The 22,504-nt window shown below is 43.2% G+C and overlaps 2 protein-coding genes across 14 annotated transcripts in view; one reads left to right on the plus strand and one right to left on the minus strand.

Annotated features, from left to right (window-relative positions):
- The window catches only part of LOC108123442 (uncharacterized), a 54,209-nt gene that overhangs the window by 2,169 nt on the left and 29,536 nt on the right, over positions 1 to 22,504 (minus strand). Inside the window, exon 2 of one of the 2 annotated variants that reach the window (XM_017238587.3) lies at positions 2,604 to 2,636. Coding sequence is in view for 1 of the 2 variants with exons in the window: in XM_070278675.1 (XP_070134776.1) it covers positions 2,596 to 2,627 (32 nt within the window). In the remaining variant the exon portion in view is untranslated. Of the gene's footprint in view, positions 1 to 2,595; positions 2,637 to 22,504 lie in introns of both variants that reach the window. The other variant, XM_070278675.1, reaches the window with a different exon arrangement.
- grh (grainy head) overlaps positions 4,271 to 22,504 on the plus strand; it is a 40,006-nt gene continuing 21,772 nt past the window's right edge. For 8 of the 12 annotated variants that reach the window (XM_070278671.1, XM_017238563.3, XM_017238566.3 and 5 more), the window contains exons 1-2: positions 4,922 to 5,634; positions 10,225 to 11,846. In XM_070278671.1, coding sequence (XP_070134772.1) covers positions 10,579 to 11,846 — 1,268 coding nt within the window. In that variant the 5' untranslated portion in view covers positions 4,922 to 5,634; positions 10,225 to 10,578. Of the gene's footprint in view, positions 4,355 to 4,921; positions 5,635 to 10,224; positions 11,847 to 16,601; positions 17,013 to 19,669; positions 20,066 to 22,504 lie in introns of those variants that run through there. The other 4 variants (XM_017238569.3, XM_017238570.3, XM_017238561.3 and 1 more) reach the window with 3 other exon arrangements.

Below are 22,504 nucleotides of genomic sequence, written 5' to 3' on the forward strand. Positions count from 1 at the left end.
CATTTTAGCCCCAAACCAAGTCCATATCTTGGCCAATTTCCATCCGATCCTTGGAAGGAATACCTTGAACGATTTGTAGTTTGATTCTCCTTCAATCTGCATCAAAACCTTACATCAAAAATTTCGATCCAGATTTTTCAAATTTTTCTGATGGAACCCCCTGCAAAATCCAGGATTTCCATTTTAGCCCCAAACCAAGTCCATATCTTAACCAATTTCCATCCGATCCTTGGAAGGAATACCTTGAACGATTTGTAGTTCGATTCTCCTTCAATCTGCATCAAAACCTTACATCAAAAATTTCGATCCAGATTTTTCAAATGTTTCTGATGGAACCCCTTGCAAAATCCAGGGTTTCCATTTTAGCCCCAAACCAAGTCCATATCTTGGCCAATTTCCATCCGATCCTTGGAAGGAATACCTTGAACGATTTGTAGTTTGATTCTCCTTCAATCTGCATCAAAACCTTACATCAAAAATTTCGATCCAGATTTTTCAAATTTTTCTGATGGAACCCCCTGCAAAATCCAGGATTTCCATTTTAGCCCCAAACCAAATCCATATTTTGGCCAATTTCCATCCGATCCTTGGAAGGAATACCTTGAACGATTTGTAGTTCGATTCTCCTTCAATCTGCATCAAAACCTTACATCAAAAATTTCGATCCAGATTTTTCAAATTTTTCTGATGGAACCCCTTGCAAAATCCAGGATTTCCATTTTAGCCCCAAACCAAGTCCATATCTTAACCAATTTCCATCCGATCCTTGGAAGGAATACCTTGAACGATTTGTAGTTCGATTCTCCTTCAATCTGCATCAAAACCTTACATCAAAAATTTCGATCCAGATTTTTCAAATGTTTCTGATGGAACCCCTTGCAAAATCCAGGATTTCCATTTTAGCCCCAAACCAAGTCCATATTTTGGCCAATTTCCATCCGATCCTTGGAAGGAATACCTTGAACGATTTGTAGTTCGATTCTCCTTCAATCTGCATTAAAACCTTACATCAAAAATTTCGATCCAGATTTTTCAAATTTTTCTGATGGAACCCCTTGCAAAATCCAGGATTTCCATTTTAGCCCCAAACCAAGTCTATATTTTGGCCAATTTCCATCCGATCCTTGGAAGGAATACCTTGAACGATTTGTAGTTCGATTCTCCTTCAATCTGCATCAAAACCTTACATCAAAAATTTCGATCCAGATTTTTCAAATTTTTCTGATGGAACCCCTTGCAAAATCCAGGGTTTCCATTTTAGCCCCAAACCAAGTCCATATCTTGGCCAATTTCCATCCGATCCTTGGAAGGAATACCTTGAACGATTTGTAGTTCGATTCTCCTTCAATCTGCATCAAAACCTTACATCAAAAATTTCGATCCAGATTTTTCAAATTTTTCTGATGGAACCCCTTGCAAAATCCAGGATTTCCATTTTAGCCCCAAACCAAGTCCATATCTTGGCCAATTTCTATCCGATCCTTGGAAGGAATACCTTGAACGATTTGTAGATCGATTCTCCTTCAATCTGCATCAAAACCTTACATCAAAAATTTCGATCCACATTTTTCAAATTTTTCAAATTTTTCTGATGGAACCCCTTGCAAAATCCAGGATTTCCATTTTAGCCCCAAACCAAGTCCATATCTTGGCCAATTTCCATCCGATCCTTGGAAGGAATACCTTGAACGATTTGTAGTTCGATCCTCCTTCAATCTGCATCAAAACCTTAAATCAAAAATTTCGATCCAGATTTTTCAAATTTTTCTGATGGAACCCCTTTCAAGGATTTCCATTTTAGCCCCAAACCAAGTCCATATCTTGGCCAATTTTCATCCGATCCTTGGAAGGAATACCTTGAACGATTTGTAGTTCGATTCTCCTTCAATCTGCATCAAAACCTTACATCAAAAATTTCGATCCAGATTTTTCAAATTTTTCTGATGGAACCCCTTGCAAAATCCAGGATTTCCATTTTAGCCCCAAACCAAGTCCATATCTTGGCCAATTTCCATCCGATCCTTGGAAGGAATACCTTGAACGATTTGTAGTTCGATTCTCCTTCAATCTGCATCAAAACCTTACATCAAAAATTTCGATCCAGATTTTTCAAATTTTTCTGATGGAACCCCTTGCAAAATCCAGGATTTCCATTTTAGCCCCAAACCAAGTCCATATCTTGGCCAATTTTCATCCGATCCTTGGAAGGAATACCTTAAACGATTTGTAGTTCGATTTTCCTTCAATCTGCATCAAAACCTTACATCAAAAATTTCGATCCAGATTTTTCAAATTTTTCTGATGGAACCCCTTGCAAAATCCAGGATTTCCATTTTAGCCCCGCTCGAAGTCCATATCTTGGCCAATTTCGATATAATCCTCAATCCTCAATACTCCCCATCAATAAGCACTATCTACCAACAAGGTATTTATTTTAATTTGTAAAGGCTCTTCATTGTCTTTGCCAAAATCCAGATTCTTAAGTAGATTGACTTGTGAATTTATTCTCTTCTAAACGACCAATTGTTTGTTACATTCTGTGATACGTAAGTTTTGTTTTGTGGTAATTTTTTTTTTTTTTTTAAGTATACTCACATGTTTACCTGAGAAGTAGTATTATCGCCCATATTTAAAGTCTAAAATTAGATAAAAAAATAATATGTTTAACTTTAATCTTAAAACCATTTTCTAGGTTGATTAAAACACACATTTATTAAAATAAAAACAAATTTAATAAATATTTAGAGTGGTATTGTTGTAAGGAAATAAAAAAATTTACTTGACAGTAAAAAAAAGTAAAATGTACAAAAGCTTTTCTACATGATGTAGGCTAGGTATCGGCGGTGCTCCAATCCACCGTTCTAAACCACAGATCCACGCGTGCGCAGGCGCCGAAAGACAAACAGAGCCGTGGAGAGAGCGTGGGGTAATGGGGGGGCGCGAAAAGGGGGAGCAAGCCACCCTTTGCCGCGACGGAGAGCATACAAACTCAGTCCGTCCGTCGATCCACACGACACATAGCTGATTGCCGTCGCCCGTTGAGGTTGTACTACAGCAGCAGCAGCAGCCGTAGCAGAGGCAGAGGCAGAGCTGAGGTTAACCGAATGCCACGCCAGGTGAGAGGGCGAGATGGGGGGCGAGCAGCAGAATGACGACGGAGTCTGTGTGGCAGCGACACGGCGAATTCAATCGTGGTACATGCACAACTATCTTACGAATGCCACACGGGAAAAAATATTTTATTTTTAAAAGACACAAAATCCAGTGATTTAATATCTAATTTAATATCCTTAAAATTTATATTTTAAATTTTAAAATAATAAATATGGGTCTCAGTAATTTTATTAAGTTTTTATAATTTTTTGCCGTGCAGTTTCTCGGCATGCGGCGTTCTCCATATCTTTACCTTGCTCCCCCATCAGTCTCTCACCTTTTCTCGCTCTCTCCCCTGTTAGCTGTGTGTGTGTGTGTGTGTTTCTCTACCTGATGCCCGATTGCACTACCACTTTCACAAGGCTTACAAGCCAAATGGCAACTACAGCAAAAACAACAACAACAAAAAAGAGCAACAACAAGGCAGAAAAATTTCGCGATTTCGAATTCGCGAAATGGGCAGCGAACTCGAATTTTCGAGAATGAATGCAATGCCACAGAAATGAACATCGTCCGAAACCGAAACCGATCCGAAACGGCGTCAGATACAAAGTAAGATCAGGAGCGGTTTAAATCGAGCGAGGGTAGCGCCATCCCGCTCCATCCCGCCTGCTCGCACATGTGCAAGTGCATGCTGAAAAGAAGGTTCGTTGCCTAAGTCTTTCGTACCTGCCTCTGTTTTTATTTTTTTGTTCACGGGCTCTGCAGGTGCACCAACACACATACACCTATAGAAAAGGGTACGGGGCTCAAGTGGACACTACCTGTTGATACCTGTGTCTGTTTGGGAGTGTGTGTTTGGGAGTGTAGAGACAACATCATCGATTCGAATGAATTTGAGTGCCAGCGTCGCTGCTCCGCTCGCTCAATATCAGTTACGAAAGAGATGAAACCATAAAAAGCAATAATAATCGAGCTAGCGGCCTGCACACACTCACAACGTTTCGGTGCTCTCTCACCTGCGAGCAGCACACGGATAGCACCTTGCCACCAATACAGGTAACCGTCTGGGCATAACGGCGTCGGCGTCAAAGCCAACTGAGACGGTGGCAGCGCAACAGCAACAGCAGCAGCAGCAGCACCAGCCGCAGCAGCAGCACCACATTCAACAGTTGAACAATCTCCAATTGACTCTTTGGGCATTATAGCCGAGAGCCGAGCTCCAGCGACAGCGACGACAAGTTTTCCGCGCACACGGAAAGTCAGAAAGTCAAAATACATATCTTACCTTACCATACCCCCTCCCTAATCTCTGTTTGAAAGTGCATTTGTTTATATCGAATTAATGAATCGGTTAACGGATTTTTAGAAAATCGCGCGTGTCCAATGGCGAAAATAAAAAACAAACATCAGCTAAAAAGTCGCGCTTAAACTTTTTCGAAATTAAATAAAACACACACACACACACTCAGACACAGCACACTCACGAATTTCAGCCACGAAGAGGAAGAGAAGGCTGAAAAAAGCGAAAAACGTGTATCTGTGTGTGCGGGTATCTCAGAGAGCGTGTGTGTCCGTGTTCGTATCGGTGTCAGTGTGTGCGTGCTTGTGATATTGGTGTGTGCGTGTAAGCTGGAATGAGACGCCATCAAAGCTGAGCTAAAGCGAAGGCAACCGCAACAGCGAATAATAAAATTCAAAATAAAAATAGTGATTAATAACAGCAGCCAGAACAAGCAGCAACAACAAAACTAGTGCGGGAAAGCGCGTGAATACAAAAGATACAAAAGTGAGAAATCTAACCAAACCAACACACATATACATACATATATAAAAAAAAAAAAAAAAATACGCAAATGCCATTCGAACCGCCCCCGCACCGCCCCGCCCTGCTTTCGCCCCCCAATTTCGCGCCCATTTGTGAACAACAGCAACAACAAAAGTAATATTTTGTTCAAACAACAGCAACAACAACAATAAACAGCAAAATGTTTTGGACCATACAACGTGATTTTTAAGCCAAAATGCACAAAACGCCAACAACAACAACAACAAAGGCAACACCACTAACAACGAAAACAAAAAATTCAAAATCAAAATCAAAAGCAACAACAGCAAGAGCTCCACATACCACAGCGAGTGGCATATTAGAAGCAGCCGAAAGCAGCCAGCCAAGAGCATTGTGTAAGCCATAGGCACTGAGAGCCAGGCTTAAAGCCCCCAGACGCACACCACCACCACCACCACCAACAACAAGATCACAAAGAGTGGCGAAAGGTGCACCCACCAGCAGCCGCCAAGCCAAGAAACCAACAGTAACTGCAGCCACATTTCAGTGGGTACTCCAAGAGCTCCAAACTCCATACTCCACAACACATCATACTCCATACTCCAGACTCCAGACTACCGTCTACAGACTCCGGACTTCAGTTCCAGTTCGACGTTTCAGTTCGAGTGCCATAGATCCTCACCCAAGTGCCAAAATCCGTATCCTGATCCCGAGCTCAAGGCACCCGTCACATTATGGACAGCGGCCCAAAAGTGAGTACCCGTAACCATATAGCCATATAGCCATATAGCCGTACCGAGAAGTAATTATAAACGCATCAGTTGTAGCCCTGGTTTGGTTCGGTTAGGGATTACACTTGGCGAAAACGTGACCTTTTTTGTTAATTAAGGCGGTTACTTATGGATATGGGCTTAGGCGATGGAAGACCCACAGGTAGAATACTAGAGAGCCAGGGAAAAGCATGACTTTAGAAGTGTTATAGGATTTTGGCTAATACTTGAGGGATTTCAGAATGTTGGGCTTAAAGGGGATAGAAAACAGAATTTTTAAAACCAAACTAATATCAAATATTATGAAATATCGTAAAAGTTATTTTATGAATTTATTATTCATTAATTAACAAAAGTTTCTTACGGCGTAGCTTTAATTTCGTTAATGAACTAATGGCCTAAAAGGTAACAAAATAAATAGATATTTAATGGTTTTATTGCCGTGTATATGAGACACCCTGTATTTATTGTGCAGACGTATGAAGTTTTAGTCGCGGTCGCAGCCTCAGTTTCTTAGTTTCAGACTCTCCAGTCTCAGTCTCAATATCTGTTATTGTTGTTGCTTTTGGCTGTAGATGATGGATATTTTGTTGTTGTTGTTGCTGGTGGTGGTAGTATCTTTCGCGCACACATTCCTCTTTGTTTGGTTTTATTTTCGAAGTCGCCGCTGCGCAGCAGCAGAAGTAGCAGTAGTAGCAGCAGCGGCAGGTAAAACGTAAAGGTATTGGTGTTGCCAACAATGCGCAAGAGACGTTAAGAAGCAGAGAGTCAGAGAGGGTGGACAGGGAGAGCTAGTGCTGCACAGAGTGGGAGCGAAAAGGGATCAAAAGGTGTTTTTTTTGTGCCTCTCAAGACATCAGACGCCTCTGCCGTCTCTGCCGCAGTCACCGCCACAGTCGCTGTCGCAGTCGCTAATGCTGCCGCTGCCGCAGTCGGCGTCGCTGCCTTCTTGTTCGAAAATCGATGATGTTGCCCAGTGTTTCTGATTACGTTTCCCCTGGACTTCAAATATTGTTACCTTTTGGCCGTGGTTCTCGGCTTCTTTTTTTTTTATTATGATTTTTATTTTTATTTTTCTTTTGATTCTTTTTTTTTTTTTGTTATTTTGTTGTTGTTGTATCTCTCCTGCCTCTGAAAATGATGGTGATCAATTGGGGGCTGCGATTATGGTACAGTAAAATGAACATCTACGCAGCGTTCGTATACCGCGTATACCGATACAAAGATACACGGCATGGTATCCGTGAGATACACACAACGACAGGGCCACATGTAACCCACACACTAAAAACAACAAAACCAAAAACAACATGAATAAAAGTAAGCTGAAAAAAGGGGGAACTTCGTGAGAGAGTTATTTTATTTTCGTGTTCGTGTTAACGTTTATTGTTTTTCTTTTCTTTTGCCTTTCTTCGTTTCTTTGGGCCTTCTTGACTCCAGAGTCTTTGGCTCTCAGTTGCAGCAGCAGCACCAGCACCATCAGCAGCAGTACCTCCAGTTCCCTCACCCTCCCACAGCTATCTTGGCCACCTTTATTCGCCTTAACAATTCCATTCCCATTCCCATCTACACGAAAAACAAATAGGGTTTAGGTTTTCTGATTAAAATAATACATAGTATTATTTATTAATAATTATAATTTTCTAAGAACTTTTGAAAGCCATATTATTAGCCATATTAATATTTCATTTAAGAATTCCTTAATTCTTTAGACCTCTTTAATTTTGCTTAGTGTACCATCTACCGATTCCCAGTCTCAGTCTTTGGTTATTGATGCCCAACAACTCTGACCGTTGATGTCTTAGGGTTCATACCGACTCTCTTGTCTTTCCTCCACCATTCTCCCCAGGAAAGGTATAGAGAGACGTAAAAACCAAATTTCAAATTATGTCAAATCTTAATGGGATTTGAAATGGAATTGCTTTTGGTATTCACTCGGTATCTAAGATCGTTTTGGAGGTGGGGGGCGTTGGGCGAGGGGATATAATACCGACACACATCCATAGATCATGTCGTAGGCGTTGTCGGTGTGCAAAGGTTAGATCTGGGGTTTATGTTTACATTCGATACTATCTGAGAGAATAGGTGTAATTGGCTTAGAAAGGGTTACAATATGGCAGTGGTAGTGTGTGTGTTGGGAAAAGACTCGGAAATATAAATTCGAATTATTTTCTTAATAAATTTTTATTTAAATTCTAAACAAAAGCGATTTCTCAAGGAATTCCACTTGAGAAAAAAAGTTATCAAGGTGCTTTATCTCATAAATATGCAAATCGCTTTCACTGCCAAAGATTTCCTCGTTCTGATCTAGACTTTGCTTCAAGCTTTAAATCATTCACTGAACTTGAGTTCCGATTTAGTGTTTAGCCAATCGATAGAGTAATTGCTATCTAATTTCCTACTATATTTCACGCCTTCTATTCAAGACCTGTTTCTAACATTAAATAACTGTAAATCTTATAGAGTTATATTACCTCGATGTGGGGGAGTAATTGGCTTAAATAGTTGAGTGTTTATGTCATAAGTCTACAATAGTTTTTATTGGATTTATTTTTATAGAAGTTTATGCTTTAATATCAATTTATAGATTTCTTTTTAATTATCGTTATTTATTTCTTAAATCAAGATACATAGATAGTTGCAAAAGAAAGCTTCTTGAATTCTTTGAGATTAATTGGGATTATCTTCTCCACATCGCCTGCCTTTTGAGGGCATATCCGCCGATCTTCTGACATCAGACCAAGTTCGTTTCTTTGCCAATCTTTCTTTGGCACCCACCGACATGTATGAGTTATTGGCCTTAGCCAGAATCCATCTATCAGCGACTTGGTTGCCGGCCACCTCCATTCAAGCGGCAAGTTGGAAAGTTGGTGCGGGCTTGCTGAGTGCTGGGTGCTGGGGGTCTGGGGTCTGGCCCCGAGGGTCCATGGATCGTCGTCATATCTGGCCATGGCTGACCCAGTTTAATGCCATTCCGGGGTGTTGATGTTGGTTTAATTGTTTCCTAATTGCCTTTCGACTTTCTACGCAATCCGATCTTGATTGGCTTTTAGAATTCGATTCGAGTGCGTTGTACTGATGCCAAAAAAAAAAAATAAAAATGTAAAAAAAAAAAAAAACTAGTCTAAAAAGCACACACCACCGCATGACACTGACCTCACCTACTAACGGAACCCGCAGACCGGGCACGAGGAGCCGAGAGTCGTGAACTCGCCGGCTTGGGCTGACAAAACGAGTTTATCCACATCCACATCCACATCCCAGTACCAGCAACCAGCAACATCACTAGCAACAGCAGCAACACCAGTGAACTCTGCAGCAAGAGCTGCGATTTTTTGGCTTTATCATCAAACAACAATACCGGGGAGACTGGACCTGTACTGGACCTGAAGCTGAACCTGGATCTGAACCTGAACCTGGGCAAGCTTTGGAGGAACCAGAAAGTCAGCCTTCTGGATTAGGTCAAGGATTGAGCTTGTTGTTGTTGTTGTTGTTTTTGGGCTACCGGTGCGAATACGAGTACCTGTTCTCAACTTGTTGTTGCTGTCGATGCTGATGCTAAAGCTGATGTTGTTTTGTTTGGTTCGGTTCAGTTTCAGTTTCGGTTTCGGTTTCAAAATCCCTCATAAACATGTTTTTGCTGTCGGTGTCGGTGTCGCTGTTGCTGTTGCTGCCACTGGCACTGCCGCAGATAAAACTAAGTCGGAGATTCTGGACTATTAACAGCTGATGGACTGACTGGTTTGTGAGCAGTATGGTAGTACTGTGTGTTTAATTTCACACAAAGCACCGTTGTAAACAAAACACACAGCACACAAATATGGCAGTGCTGTCGGCGTCGACGCTAGCCGTCGACAGCGAAGCCAACAGCGACGCTTCTTCCACCTGTTGTTGCCGCCGCCAATGCCGCCTCTTATTTGTTGTTGTTGTTGCTATAGTTGTTGTTTTGGTGTTTTGTTGATGTGATGAACCGCGTTGAGTTATGCAGTTACACGTTTGACATTTGCGAAGGAGTCAAACTAGTTCGACGGGCACGTGTGCAGGCCAACTCACCTCACCTCAGCACGGTTTATTTTTGTTTTTTTTCTTTTTCTTTTTTATTTTGTTTTGTATTTTTTTTTGTTTGCCCCTTTCCGCCTTTTGTTTGTTTGTTTGTTGGCTGGCTGGCTGCTCTGTTTGTTGGCCTGCCTCTCAGCTTGCAAATCGCTCAGCCACATCGGCTCATCCGCCCGCCGACGTTTGAACCCGTTCCTCAAAGACTACCGTTTAGGTTTTTGGCTTAAAGGGGGGTGGTTGGTTGTCTCCCTCTGAGTGTGTGTGTGTTTGGCGGGGTGGGGGACAGCAGGGCGCCAAGCAGACTGTCGCCAGACATTGCCACTTTTCATTAGTTGCTTCCAAAGCATGGGTATATTGGCCAAAAGGTTGAAGATTTTAAGACGATTTAATTCCTAGAGAAATTCTTTTCACAACTTAGTGACTATTCCGACACCTTTTGTTAGCCAAACTAGGTTAGATCTTGATCTTTTCTTTCCCATGATGAACTAATTATGACCATTGTTTGTATAATTGCAGCTGAGCTGAGAACGAAACGAAGGAAGTTCCTTAGTGCCATAGAATGCAGTAATTGAAACAACGACAACAATAACCACAAAGAACAACCAACCGGAACAGAAACTACAAAAAAACATCATCAGAATCAGAAACAGAAAAGAACAACAAAGTGCCTTCCATCAATCCATCGTTGATAAGTGATATTTATTATGTTTATACTTGCCAGAAAAAGCAATAACAACAGCAACTGCAACAGGAACAACTACCGATCGGGATTCAAATGATCAGTCCACGACCAAGTCCTAGACCCGATCGAAAACCTCCGACAAGTGCAATCCCGAATCCAGTTCAAATTAGTCCAGTACAGTACGTATAATGTCCACATCCGCCGCCACAACGAGCGTCATAACGTCCAACGAGCTCTCGCTGTCCGCCCACGGCCACGCTCACGGTCACGGCCACGCCCACCAGCTGCATCAGCATCCACACAGCCGTCTAGGAGTCGGCGTAGGAGTTGGCATCCTTAGCGACGCCTCACTGTCACCCATCCAGCAGGGAAGCGGAGGAGGCGGAGGCGGTGGGAATAACAACAATACCTCACCACTGGCGCCCAACGGAGTACCACTCCTAACCACGATGCACCGCTCCCCGGACTCACCACAGCCGGAGCTGGCCACCATGACGAATGTGAATGTCCTGGACCTGCACACCGACAACTCTAAGCTCTACGACAAGGAGGCTGTCTTCATCTACGAAACGCCCAAGGTGGTAATGCCATCGGACGGGGGCGGTGGGGCGGGAGGCGGTGGTGCTGGAGGTCCGCCGGACGAAGGCCATGCCATTGATGCCAGGATTGCGGCCCAACTGGGCCAAAACTCTAACCAGCAGCAACACCAAGCTGAGCACCAGCCGCTGGCCAAGATCGAGTTCGACGAGAACCAGATCATCCGGGTGGTGGGGCCCAACGGCGAGCAGCAGCAGATCATCTCGCGGGAGATCATCAACGGCGAGCACCACATCCTGTCCCGCAACGAGGCTGGCGAGCACATCCTGACCCGCATCGTGAGCGATCCCTCCAAGCTGATGCCCAACGACAATGCGGTGGCCACCGCCATGTACAACCAGGCCCAGAAGATGAACAACGATCACGGCCAGTCCGTCTACCAAACGTCCCCCTTGCCCCTGGACGCCTCTGTGCTGCACTACAGCGGTGGCAACGACTCCAATGTGATCAAGACCGAGGCGGACATCTACGAGGATCACAAGAAGGCTGCTGCGGCAGCCGCTGCCGCCGGCGGAGGATCTATCATCTACACCACCACCGATCCGAATGGCGTCAATGTCAATGTCAAGCAGTTGCCCCATCTGGCGGTGCCGCAGAAACTCGACCCCGACCTGTACCAGGCGGACAAGCACATCGACCTGATCTACAACGACGGCAGCAAAACGGTCATATACTCCACCACCGACCAGAAGGGCCTGGAGATCTACTCCGGCGGCGACATTGGCAGCCTCGTCTCCGACGGTCAAGTGGTGGTTCAGGCCGGACTTCCCTATGCCACCGCCACGGGTACCGGAGGACAGCCGGTGTACATTGTCGCCGACGGTGCCCTGCCTGCGGGGGTCGAAGAGCATTTGCAGAGGTGAGTAATCGTTAACAGTAATTGGCCACAAGGGGCGTAGATTATAATGAAGGGTTAGCTGTTCGAAGGGGTTAGCCACTGGGCCAAGTGGCTTGAGCAGAGAGCTGTGCTCCTTAATTAATGGCCTAATTGGGGGTAGGAGGGCTGCCCTAATAGGGTCACTAACAAAACTTTAAAACTATATTAATTGGAATCTAGGGGTTATAGCTTTTATAGTCTTAAGTATTTAATATTCTGAATAAGGGGTTTCAAGGATCTAAGGTCTGAGGTTTAATCTGTTGGCCCCTTTGCTTTAAAACTTGAAACCTCCAAAGATGGCTGACAAAGTAGCCACAACCAACTGAAATCTTGAAAGATACAAATAAGTCACCGCTACTAATGGCTTTAGTTTTGGTTGAAAAAAAAAAAGAAAATCTATTATCTAAAGATGTCGGAAAGTACCGGATAACATCCTTTAGCCCACTCGGCTATTCATTGAGTTCTGTTCTATCGGCAACATAAATCTCGACTAATTGCCTTCGTCATGGCCGCCAGTTGCAGCTCCGGCTGCCGCATCAGAGTTGGTTACCACATCAACATCTTAATTGGGGACACGGGGCTGCAGTTTTAGTTTCAATTCGTTTCCAGGCCCGGCTCCCGGCTCCCGGCCAGTCTTTGGTGTCTTGGGTCCTTTAAAATCAATGTTTGTCATTTGCATTTCTCATGCATTTGAATTAACCGCTCTTGCCGCGCGCATTTTACTGTTAATTATTGCGATAGGCCAACCGGCAAACAGCAGTGGCAGCGGCAGCCGCATGCAGCATGCAGCATACAGCATACAGCAGCAACATGCAGCAGCAACGTGCAACAGCAGCAGCAACGCCAGCGCATTCTGGTATTCCCCATTCCATTACCCAAACATTGAGTTCAGGCCGAAGTCCTCAGCCTCAGCCTCATCCCCAATCCCCAATCCCCATACTCGATTCCCCCCAGTGGAATGACAGCTTCCGTTGTAACTGTTTCTTATATACGTTATTGCTGCCCCTGCAACAGCAACAGCAACTTTGGCATTCTGGCGTGCATCGAATGTGCAAGTAGGCGAGCTAATAACACCCAGATCCAGCACCAGCACCAGCACCAGCACCAACTCCAGTCCCGGCATCGAAACCCATGGCCATACTATACGGATGTCTGTCCCCACACAGCCTCCTCAATTCCTGCCTGCCTGGCAATTCATTTTAGAGCAGTCGCCAGTGGTATGCGATGGTAATAAAAATTTGAATATAAATTAATCTAATAGAGAACCGTTAGCGAGGTGAGATGCAAGCGCAGCCTCCTTGAGCAAGGTGCCGCCTCGGACCGGCAACTAAGTCATCGTCATCTGCATGGAATGGTCGTTGTTGCAACACTACACTGTGGGAAAAAAGAGGTTCAGATGGATGCAGGGATGTGGGAAGATCCCAAAAGAGATGGAAAATACTTCTCCCAGTGTCGATGGCCACTCGGACATCTGCAACGCCATCGCATCTGCATCTGCAGCACCACCAACGGTCGCCTCCCCAGCCTCCTTCTTGGCCATTTCCAACTCCTTCAGTTCTTCTGGCCGGGCCTGCCTCGTTCGTATTCTTATTCTTCTAATGCCAACGTCTCATCCTGTTATAGCGGAGGCAGCCACACAGCCATACAGCCTTTGCAGCCACAGCGTGCTGTTGCTGCAACATCGCTGTGGTACGTTGGGTCCAGCGTGCATGTTGCATGCGCGGCAAGGTCCATAAATAACGACAAAATTGCGTTTCCGCATATGGACCGAGCAAACGTCGTCTTCGATTCGGACTTTGGTTTAGGCCTGGCTTTTGGTTTTGGCTTTGGACTCGGCATTGGCATGCCGTTGTTGTTAAAGATGCTTCTGCTGCTGGACCTTGCGTGATGTCTCTTGGTCTTGGCCTCGCACTCTCGGTCTCTGTCTTGGCCTCGCTTGATGTACAGTTTGTTTCTTTTAACATTTTTTTTTTTATTTGTATTTTTTCTGGGCCCCCTGATAAGCAGGACATGTCCATGTCTACGTCTGCAGCCCAAAAGTGTTCGCCTTGCCACGTTTTCATTAAAGTCAAATTAAAGCGGATCCGGGCCGAGAGATGGAGCTCTGCCATTGGACCCATGGTGTATAAATAAGGCCCGATGACCTTTGTTTCGAGCCATCCTTTCCATTGTGTCTGTCTGTCTGACTGTCACCGCATAACATATCCCTTTACGGCGTCTTAATTTACACTGTCCAGCAGGGTCTGACTTTGCAACATCGAAGCTTAAAAAAGCTTCTCTGCAAAAGCTTCGTTTTATTGTTTAATTTTAAAAACTAAACATTTTATTCACTATGTGTATACATTTAGTGAAAATATAAAACATATATATAGTTACACTTGGCTAAAAATCGGGAGCTTAAAGCTCCACTAAATAAAATGCCAAGGCAAAAGCTCCAACCATCCAGCAATTGCATTTGCAAATTGCAGCCTCGGCCAAAGTGGCTTATAAAGTTTTTACGATCTCCCCCCACCCTCCCCGAAATCAGACAGATTATTCGGCTGGGCTGAGTGCAAAGCAATGTAGGATTTTTATAATTTTACAATTCTTGCCATTTGGTAGTAAAATTGTTTTATTGTTTATGCATTTTTCCGTTATTTAACCACACGATAGTTATGCAACCGCACCCCGAGCATCATCGGGAATAATTTTCCTTAATTGACGATTCAAAATGTTTTATTGTATAACGAATTTCGGAAAAATTAAAAGAAAAGCAATTGTCTGATTTGTCGATGCTATAAAATATGTTAATACGGGGGAATATTTTCATAAACATTTTATTTTAATATTTATGGCCAGTTAAAAGATGTTAAGCTTTAAAACATATTTCATTATTTTAATGATTGTTATTAAAATCAAACCCAGTCGGTGTCCAATTCACAAATGAGACGTCACATGATAGAAAGACCACAGCACAAATTTGCATTTCCTTTCTTATACAAATTACCCTTTGACATTTAATAAAGTTATTAATAGAATCACCTACGTAAATTTAAATACAAATTCGTATTCGTATTCGAGCCAAGCTTCGAGTGCAATAATATTTGATGGCCGTGAAATAAATTAATAATAATTAATGACAATATCTTTTCTTTCAAAATTCAAACTTTGACATTTCGCCTGGCTGGATATCGACTAAAGTTCCCCCAATATGTACATATATCTGATCTGGGATGAGATTTTTGTTGGCTAGTGCAGGGACTGTTTTCCTTATTGCGATGCGGAAACCCCACAAAATGAGTGCGAAATGAATGCATTTTGTGAAATTTCCATACACAAGGATAACCTTCGCCATAGCCTTCTGATCGAAGTGTTCGCGGTTAATGCTCATGTCACACGCACTCACACTCTGTCATTTCTTACACACACACACACCTCCATATAATATACCCACACATCTTATATAGCGGCTCTTACTTTCACTTTACCCGATCATATTAAATTTCTGAGCTGTAAAACATATTTTTGCTCGTTTTTTTCTTTTGGTTTTTTCCCCATTTTGTTTTTTAGTTCGTCGTTACTCCTTTATTTTATTTTAATTTAAGCATTTATTTTAGTGAGAGGTGGGGTGGGTATACAGGGTACAGTGGGGCTCAACGAAATAGCGACACTTTGAGTGTCTCTTATCGGGCTGATAGAAAGAACGCCGCCATAGCTGTCTCTCGGCTCACGAATCTCGGCATCCAAGTCCGAGTCCCCGGACACAGCCCCAATAGCTCCCCTTTTCTGCGTCACTCCATCTTATCCCCTTGATTGACAATATTTCAATATTTTTACTGTTGTCGCCGTTTCACAGCCTCCGGGGCTGTGCAGGGGGCTGGGTGGGACAGATACAAATCCCAAGTCACTGTCACGCATGCGCTTGCAAATGGAGCACTTCAATACTCTAACTTGGGTGTGGGGTATATTAGTTAAATGATGGTTTTTATGAGTTAATATTTTGAAAGTTTAAAATATTAATTCTTAGGTAATATTTTAGGAGTTGATATGGAAGAATTTAAGAACAGGACATTTGTTGATTCTAAAGTCTGCATTTTTCCATTTCTTTCAGAGTTTTTAAGATAATTAGAGTCAGATTTTTGAGTTCTAGCAATGATCCCACTTTGTTTTTAAAATAAATCTAAGTTATTTAATTTTTTTAATGCCTAAAAAATTTGTAAGTGAATTTAAAACCCCAATGCAACCCCCAATAAAAATATCTCTAAAAATAAGAGCATTTCCTAGTCGTCTAGGTAATCAATGCAATTTTCTAGTCGTTGTTATTGCTTTTTGTTTCTTGCTTCTCATTTTATTATTATTAATATTAAAAGGTGCAACAGCGTTTGGACATTTTGATACAAAAACAAACCTGTTCACCTGCGCAGTCTACCTGCAGCGGTAGAGCGGGATGGAGATGTCGTGTGACAAAGACAGAGCCAAGCATCCAAGCATTGGGGTGTGAGTGAGAGGGAGAAGGAGATGGGGACGACGGACGTTGAGGAGACAAGAAAGAAACATGTTAACACAATTCAGAGTCTCATACGCTTTCGACTGTCCCCCCAGTGTTGTTCTTGTTGTTTTAATTTTTTCTTGTTGTTTTTGTTGTTGTTATTATTGTTGTATTTGTTGTTCTTTTTGTTGTTGTTGTTATTTTAGTCTCTCGCTCCACTCAAAAACTCTGAATTGGCGCTACAAGTTTATCGAACGCTCAAAGTGGTTTTCAGTTGATATCGAAAAGCCACAAGGTCGACAACAGCATCAAGTTTATATGTACATATGTATGTCTATACATAAGCATACTTACATATAGCATTATTTGTTTATATGTACAATTTGTTGTTATTGTTTTTGTTTCTTTGGAAATCATTCAAAGAACGGCAAGAACTTTTGACTCGCGATCGCGCGTAATCGGCTTATAGTCCGCCAAGTATCTGCGTATCTTTGTATCTCAAAGTGTGTATAGTGTCGGTGATTTGCATTGAAATGTATGTGAAGTGTTATCAGAAGCTGGGCTGATCGGTCCTGGAATACGCCCGCCCCGCCTTCCCCCTCGCAGAAATCAAAGATGCAGGAGGCGACCAGCACCACCAACTATGCTCTCTCGTACACTGATTGGATGTCCGAGCCACGGTAGAAAAATCAAAAAGAGGAAAAGATACTGATAAAGGACGACATCCATGTCCTGTCATAAGGATGTCGAGTGTGTGTGTGCTTCACCTATGGATTGTGTAACTTTTATAAGCTTGGCGCGAGAGACGAAAGCTTAGGTCTCTCCTTCTCGGCTAATACGCTCGGCTAATATGTATATCTTTCCCTCTCGCTCGGCGGGGGTATCTGTATCTCCCGTTTCCAATATGGCAGGCAGGCAGGCAGCCCCCATGTATCTGTGTATCTTTGCATCTGTGTATGGCCTGGGCTTTCGGTTGTATCTGCTGATAATATTGTAGTAATTAATGCGATACGAATGAGAAATTTATTGCCCACGCCCGGGCCATCGCCAGCACTGCTGGCCATCGTCCATAGCCCTCTCATCCATCCAGCCCCCTCCTCAGTCGCTATCTTCCTCTCTCTCCCTCCCCATTTGCATAAAATATGATCATGTAAATGACACAGACCAAAAAAAACTAAAAAAGAAAGAAATTAAATAAAGGAAAAGAAAAAAAGAAAGAAACCCAACAAAGCGACCAACTAAAATAATGCCTTTGGAGTTGATAATTTTCTCTGCATGGAGCAGAGGTTTACATTTTCCAATCAGAATCTTGAGAGGTTTCTCACACTCGTTTTTAAAACAAAACAAAAAAAAAACATAAAACAGAAAACAAAACTTAAAGACCACGACGATGGCAGATGGAAAAGGATGCGCCGAAGGGACAAATTAATGGCCCTCGGTCTTCGAGTTTCTACATCTGTTATTGTCTCGAGACGGCCAACAAAGGACAATCTCGATCAATCTGCAGCTTCCAACCCATCCGTAAGTCCATAAGTCCGTCCATCCATCAAGGGGTTGAAAACTTTAGGCCCGAATGGGCGAGCTACCTACTGCCCTCCATGTCCTACGTCCTTGTCCGCTTTTATGCAAATTACATCGCAGGACCCTCGGACCCTATAGCGGCTAGATCCCGCTAGAACTTTTCGAAAAAAAGGGGTGGATTTTATGCGCCGGACACGAACACGGACACGGACAGCGGTCTGAATGGGCCGGAGGTGCGATGTCCAACGTTGGGAAACAATGACAAAAAGGCGCACTCACTCGTCCGTGACAAATGCCCAGGAAGATACCGCGGCCTATGTCCGTTCCTGTGAGTCCTGTGTGAATCCCGAACGGATTCGAATCCTTTTTAGCGTCTGTTGGCTGAAAGCATTATGCAAATCAGTTGCTTTGTTCCCCGTAGGGATCGTCCTTTATCTCTTGGACGGTGTCCGAGCAAGCTGTGTTGTGTTTTCTCATATTTAATTTTTTTTTTTCCATTCTGTACTCCTTGTGAGACGTGCATCTTCTTCGGGAACCTCGTCTAATATCAATAATAATTTCGTTAACCGTTACGGCCGCGACTCCTTTTCGGCCGGGGGGATTAGGATGTAAGGCAGCTGCCGCCGCGAATCTTATGCATGAACCGGTTGGTGGCAGGACGGTGGCGCGGACTTCGGAGTCACCTTGCCTTGGGCCAGCACTTCCCAGGCTCTCTAAGGTCTCGGACCTAGATTGCGTTCGAGACCACAGAGGCCCAGCCTACTTTTTCGATTTCATTTTCCTCGAATCCTCGCCTGGAATTCGCAACTCCTGGCAGCCAGTATTCAGGTGGCACAACATGCGCCGCAGGGTTGCCATTTAGGGTTGTGCTCTGTTTGCCTTTGTAGTGTTTTGTTTTTGCACAAACTGCTTGCTGGCTTGCTACTTGTTGCACAATTGGGTTGCACGACGGGAGTCGGAGTGCCCGAGTGCCGGTAGGGAGGTGCCAAGTGGCCGAGGTGTTGGCCTAATCATGGGCTCGCAATCCATGCACTTATCCCAACAAAAAAGATTCAATTTAAAGGCTTAAATGGTAGATATACTTGAGGATAGAAGATACTCTGTAAGGCCAGGGGTTTCAAAAAAAAAATGTTGCCTACTTGTGGGGGCTGCAAATATTTTTCGGCAAACTATGCTTTTAAAATCCATTTTTTTAGGATTTAAAAAATTTATTATTATTGTTAATAGGTATACCTCTTAATTCTACAAGTACCGGGTATTTAAAAAAAAAAAAAAAGCTTCATGGGAAATAAATAATTAGTGAATGACTGCTGCGGACCACTTGCAGAGTTCAGAGGCGGCGGCGGCGGCTGCTGCGTCGGGAGGGGGTTGCGCGGCCAAGGGGCGGGGCAGAGTGTTAACAAAAACTTGACGCTTTTTTTTCGGGGTACACTCTTTGTTGTTTTTGTTTTCATTTGATGGCGCTAATAGCGCTAAACGAATCAATTCCGATGCCGAAAGCAGTAAAAAGTTGCCGCAAAACTTATAAATCCGTAACTGAGACGCACACACACACACATCAGCATTTAACGATAGTATCGGAGGCACCTGGCCCGAAATTGATTATGTAAATAGAAAATAAATAGAAATGAAAATGCTAATGATGCTGGCGGTCTTCGATGGATTGCCAAAAAAAAAAACAAAAAAAAAAAAAACAGAAAATAAATAAATAAATGCACGCACATGGGCGTTGTCAGAGTCCGTCTCTTTTCCTCTCGATTGGCTGAGTGCCACGCCCAGTCTGAATTTTGAAATTGAAAACCCCCTCGTAAAATAGGCGAGGCTTCAGCTTGGACTCACTGCATGCGGGGAGTATCGAAACGGATCCTCATCATCACCATCACCACCACCATCAGCATGAGCAGCAGCAGCCACACCATCTCCTCCAGACCTACTACAACCAGACTGAGCAGGTGAAGGAGCCGGGCTTGGGCTCTCTGGACACCCTAAGCCATCACCAGGAGAATCAGGCTCATCATCTCACTGCTGCTGGCTTGATGCAAGCTGTGGCAGCGGAAATCCAGCTCAGCGAGCAGCAAGAGACACTGCCCCCACCTCCCACCAGTCATTCCGCTCCCTCGGAAAATAGTCCTTATCCCATTTATTCTAGTTTCTATCGGAATGATGCCGAAAAGGAGAATCATGTCTCCGCAGAATCAGAGCTGACATGGAGGTAAGGATCTAGTGCATCCCTGACTTAATCAAAGGACCTATCTAAGTGTAGAACTATGTTTTCTACCGAATTTTGTACAATTTTAGAAAATATTTTTTAACTGCAGCTTTTTTTTTTTTGGCATTTCGTGGAAATCTGCGAAAAACACGGCACGTCGTCGCCTCGGGTTATGAAATTCCCTCGGAGACGGATACGGAGATCGGAGTTCTTTGTTTCGGTTTCGTTTTATAGAGCCGTGATGAAATTTTGTTGGTAGTAACCGTAACCGTAGTTCGGTCGGGGGCCTGGAAAAGGTCGCGCGTCTTGGCACTTGGCTTAGAAACACAATTAAAAACTGACAGAAAGAAAAAAAAAATGTATACACAAGCGAATGGAGATTTTGGGCAGCACTTTGGGGTACGAGTACGAGTATCTAATAAATGTGTGTGTTTTTGTCGCTTATTCTTCGCTTCCCCATATCCGCTACGTGATTTACACGGCCTGACCCTAAAAGCGGAATAAACGGCGGTCACATATCGCATTACGAAAAATGTTATAACGCAGTCACCAGGGGCGGCGAGGGGCAATCCGAGTGTCATTTTTAATAGCGAAAATGTTCTCCAGAACATAAAAAAAAATGTATATTTTCGTATGTGTATTTTTTCTTTTTTTTTTTTTAAGTACAGTACCCATGTCGATGTCCGTTTTTTATACTCTTTTTTTTTTTGTTGTGTGTCCGAGAAGCCAAAGAAGTCAGAAACAACTTCGGGTGAAACCGGGACACCGGGCACGAGGGAGATACTCTGCGCCAAGTGCCACAAAATGGGGCAAGCGATCGCAATCTCCGCGGCTAGCGTTGTCAACTTGAGCAATGCCAAAAAAAAAGGAGGCAAAAAACACAACAAAATGAACCGAAACTGAAGAGATAAAAAAAAGAACCAAATGAAAATAAGTAGACAGCGCTCAAATGGCTTGCAACAGCTGCTAACGGAAGAAATGACAGCGGACACTGCCACACACACACACACACATGCGCACACTATCAGCCATTTTGTATCGGTGTGAAGCCAAGGTGTGGCGCAATTTTTGTAAAGCTTGGAATTTGCATACGTTTGTACATATATGCAATCAATAACCACGAACAAATTAAGACAAATTGTCGAAGTGCTGGCTAAAAAATTGGACATATCTGATGATTAAAAAAATCTTGAATATTTCGAAATATATAGGCTAATAGCCAATCTTAGAAACTAAACAAAAAAGTGGCTCAAAATCAGGAGTCAAGAAAGGCATAATCAAAACAAAGCAAAACAATCAATCAATGGAAAACCAGTCTCAGTCTCAGTCCCAGTCCCAGAACCAGAATCGATATTTGCATAAGAAAGTGGTTGGGGAAATCAGATCAGTTCCCTTTATCAGTTGATAAATTAATTTCAATCATCATATAAATTTTTAAATAAAAAAACAATTAAGGGAAAGAACTTTAAGCTTATATAAAGAATATTATCTTTTATAATAATCTATAAACTAAGGCATAACTAGAAAGTTTCAAGGAATGAAATATCTCTTAAAAGTGTGATACCATATTGTATCTGTTCTTTTGAAATAAGTATCTATAAATTTATGAATATGAACATTTCCTTCCCTTATTTTATTTTATTTATAATTAAACCAAAATGTTGGTTGTCCTTTTTTGCAGCACAAGGGCGGGGTTTCCCTCAATGAGCTTTAATTGTTTGTCTGAAAACTTGGTGGAAATAATTCCACAAATGAATCCGGTTTTCCTGCGAGACCAGCTGCCAGGACTCTGGCATTGATGACCTTGGTGCCTGGACTCTCCCGTCCTTTTCTCAGAGCCCAGCTTTCCGTCTCTTTCTCTTTTCTCGCATTAAATAAATGCCAAAAGTTATCAATTTTCGATTATCACACTTGGGGACAGGCATCATTGTGGCTAATTTATGACTCTTCCTAGAGTTGTCTGCGATAAACCGATAAGAGATCGAAGGGGCAAGTCTGGGGGGATCGTTACTCCGTCCGTCCTGCTTTCCCCGGGACTCGCTGTCTCTGTCTCGGGCTCAGACCCCTTCGGTTTGGTTCGGTGGATTCCATTCAAGGCGGTTTGTTTTTTATTTGTTGCCAACTCGAGCTGGATGCTGGCCAAAAGTGGTCTCTGGTCTGGTTTTTTTTTTTTGTTTGTTTGTTTGTGTTTGTTTTTGTTGCTTTTTGCACTTGCTGCAGGCTGGATTCTGGTTTGTAGTTGCTCCCATTTGAGCGATCCAGCCAGCACAGGTGTCTTTGGTGAATGAAATTAGCCTTGCCTTGGAGTTGCGCGGCTTGATTGCTGATTGCCCAGGTGATTTGATTGATAAGCGATTTGATTTGATTGGGGGGCTGCTAGGCGGGGGTGCTGGGAATTACCTAGTCTAAGCAATTGGCGGGAATTATCGAGCATTAACTAAT

The sequence above is a fragment of the Drosophila bipectinata genome, chromosome 2R, assembly GCF_030179905.1.
Source record: "Drosophila bipectinata strain 14024-0381.07 chromosome 2R, DbipHiC1v2, whole genome shotgun sequence".
Classification (NCBI taxonomy): Eukaryota; Metazoa; Arthropoda; class Insecta; order Diptera; family Drosophilidae; genus Drosophila; species Drosophila bipectinata.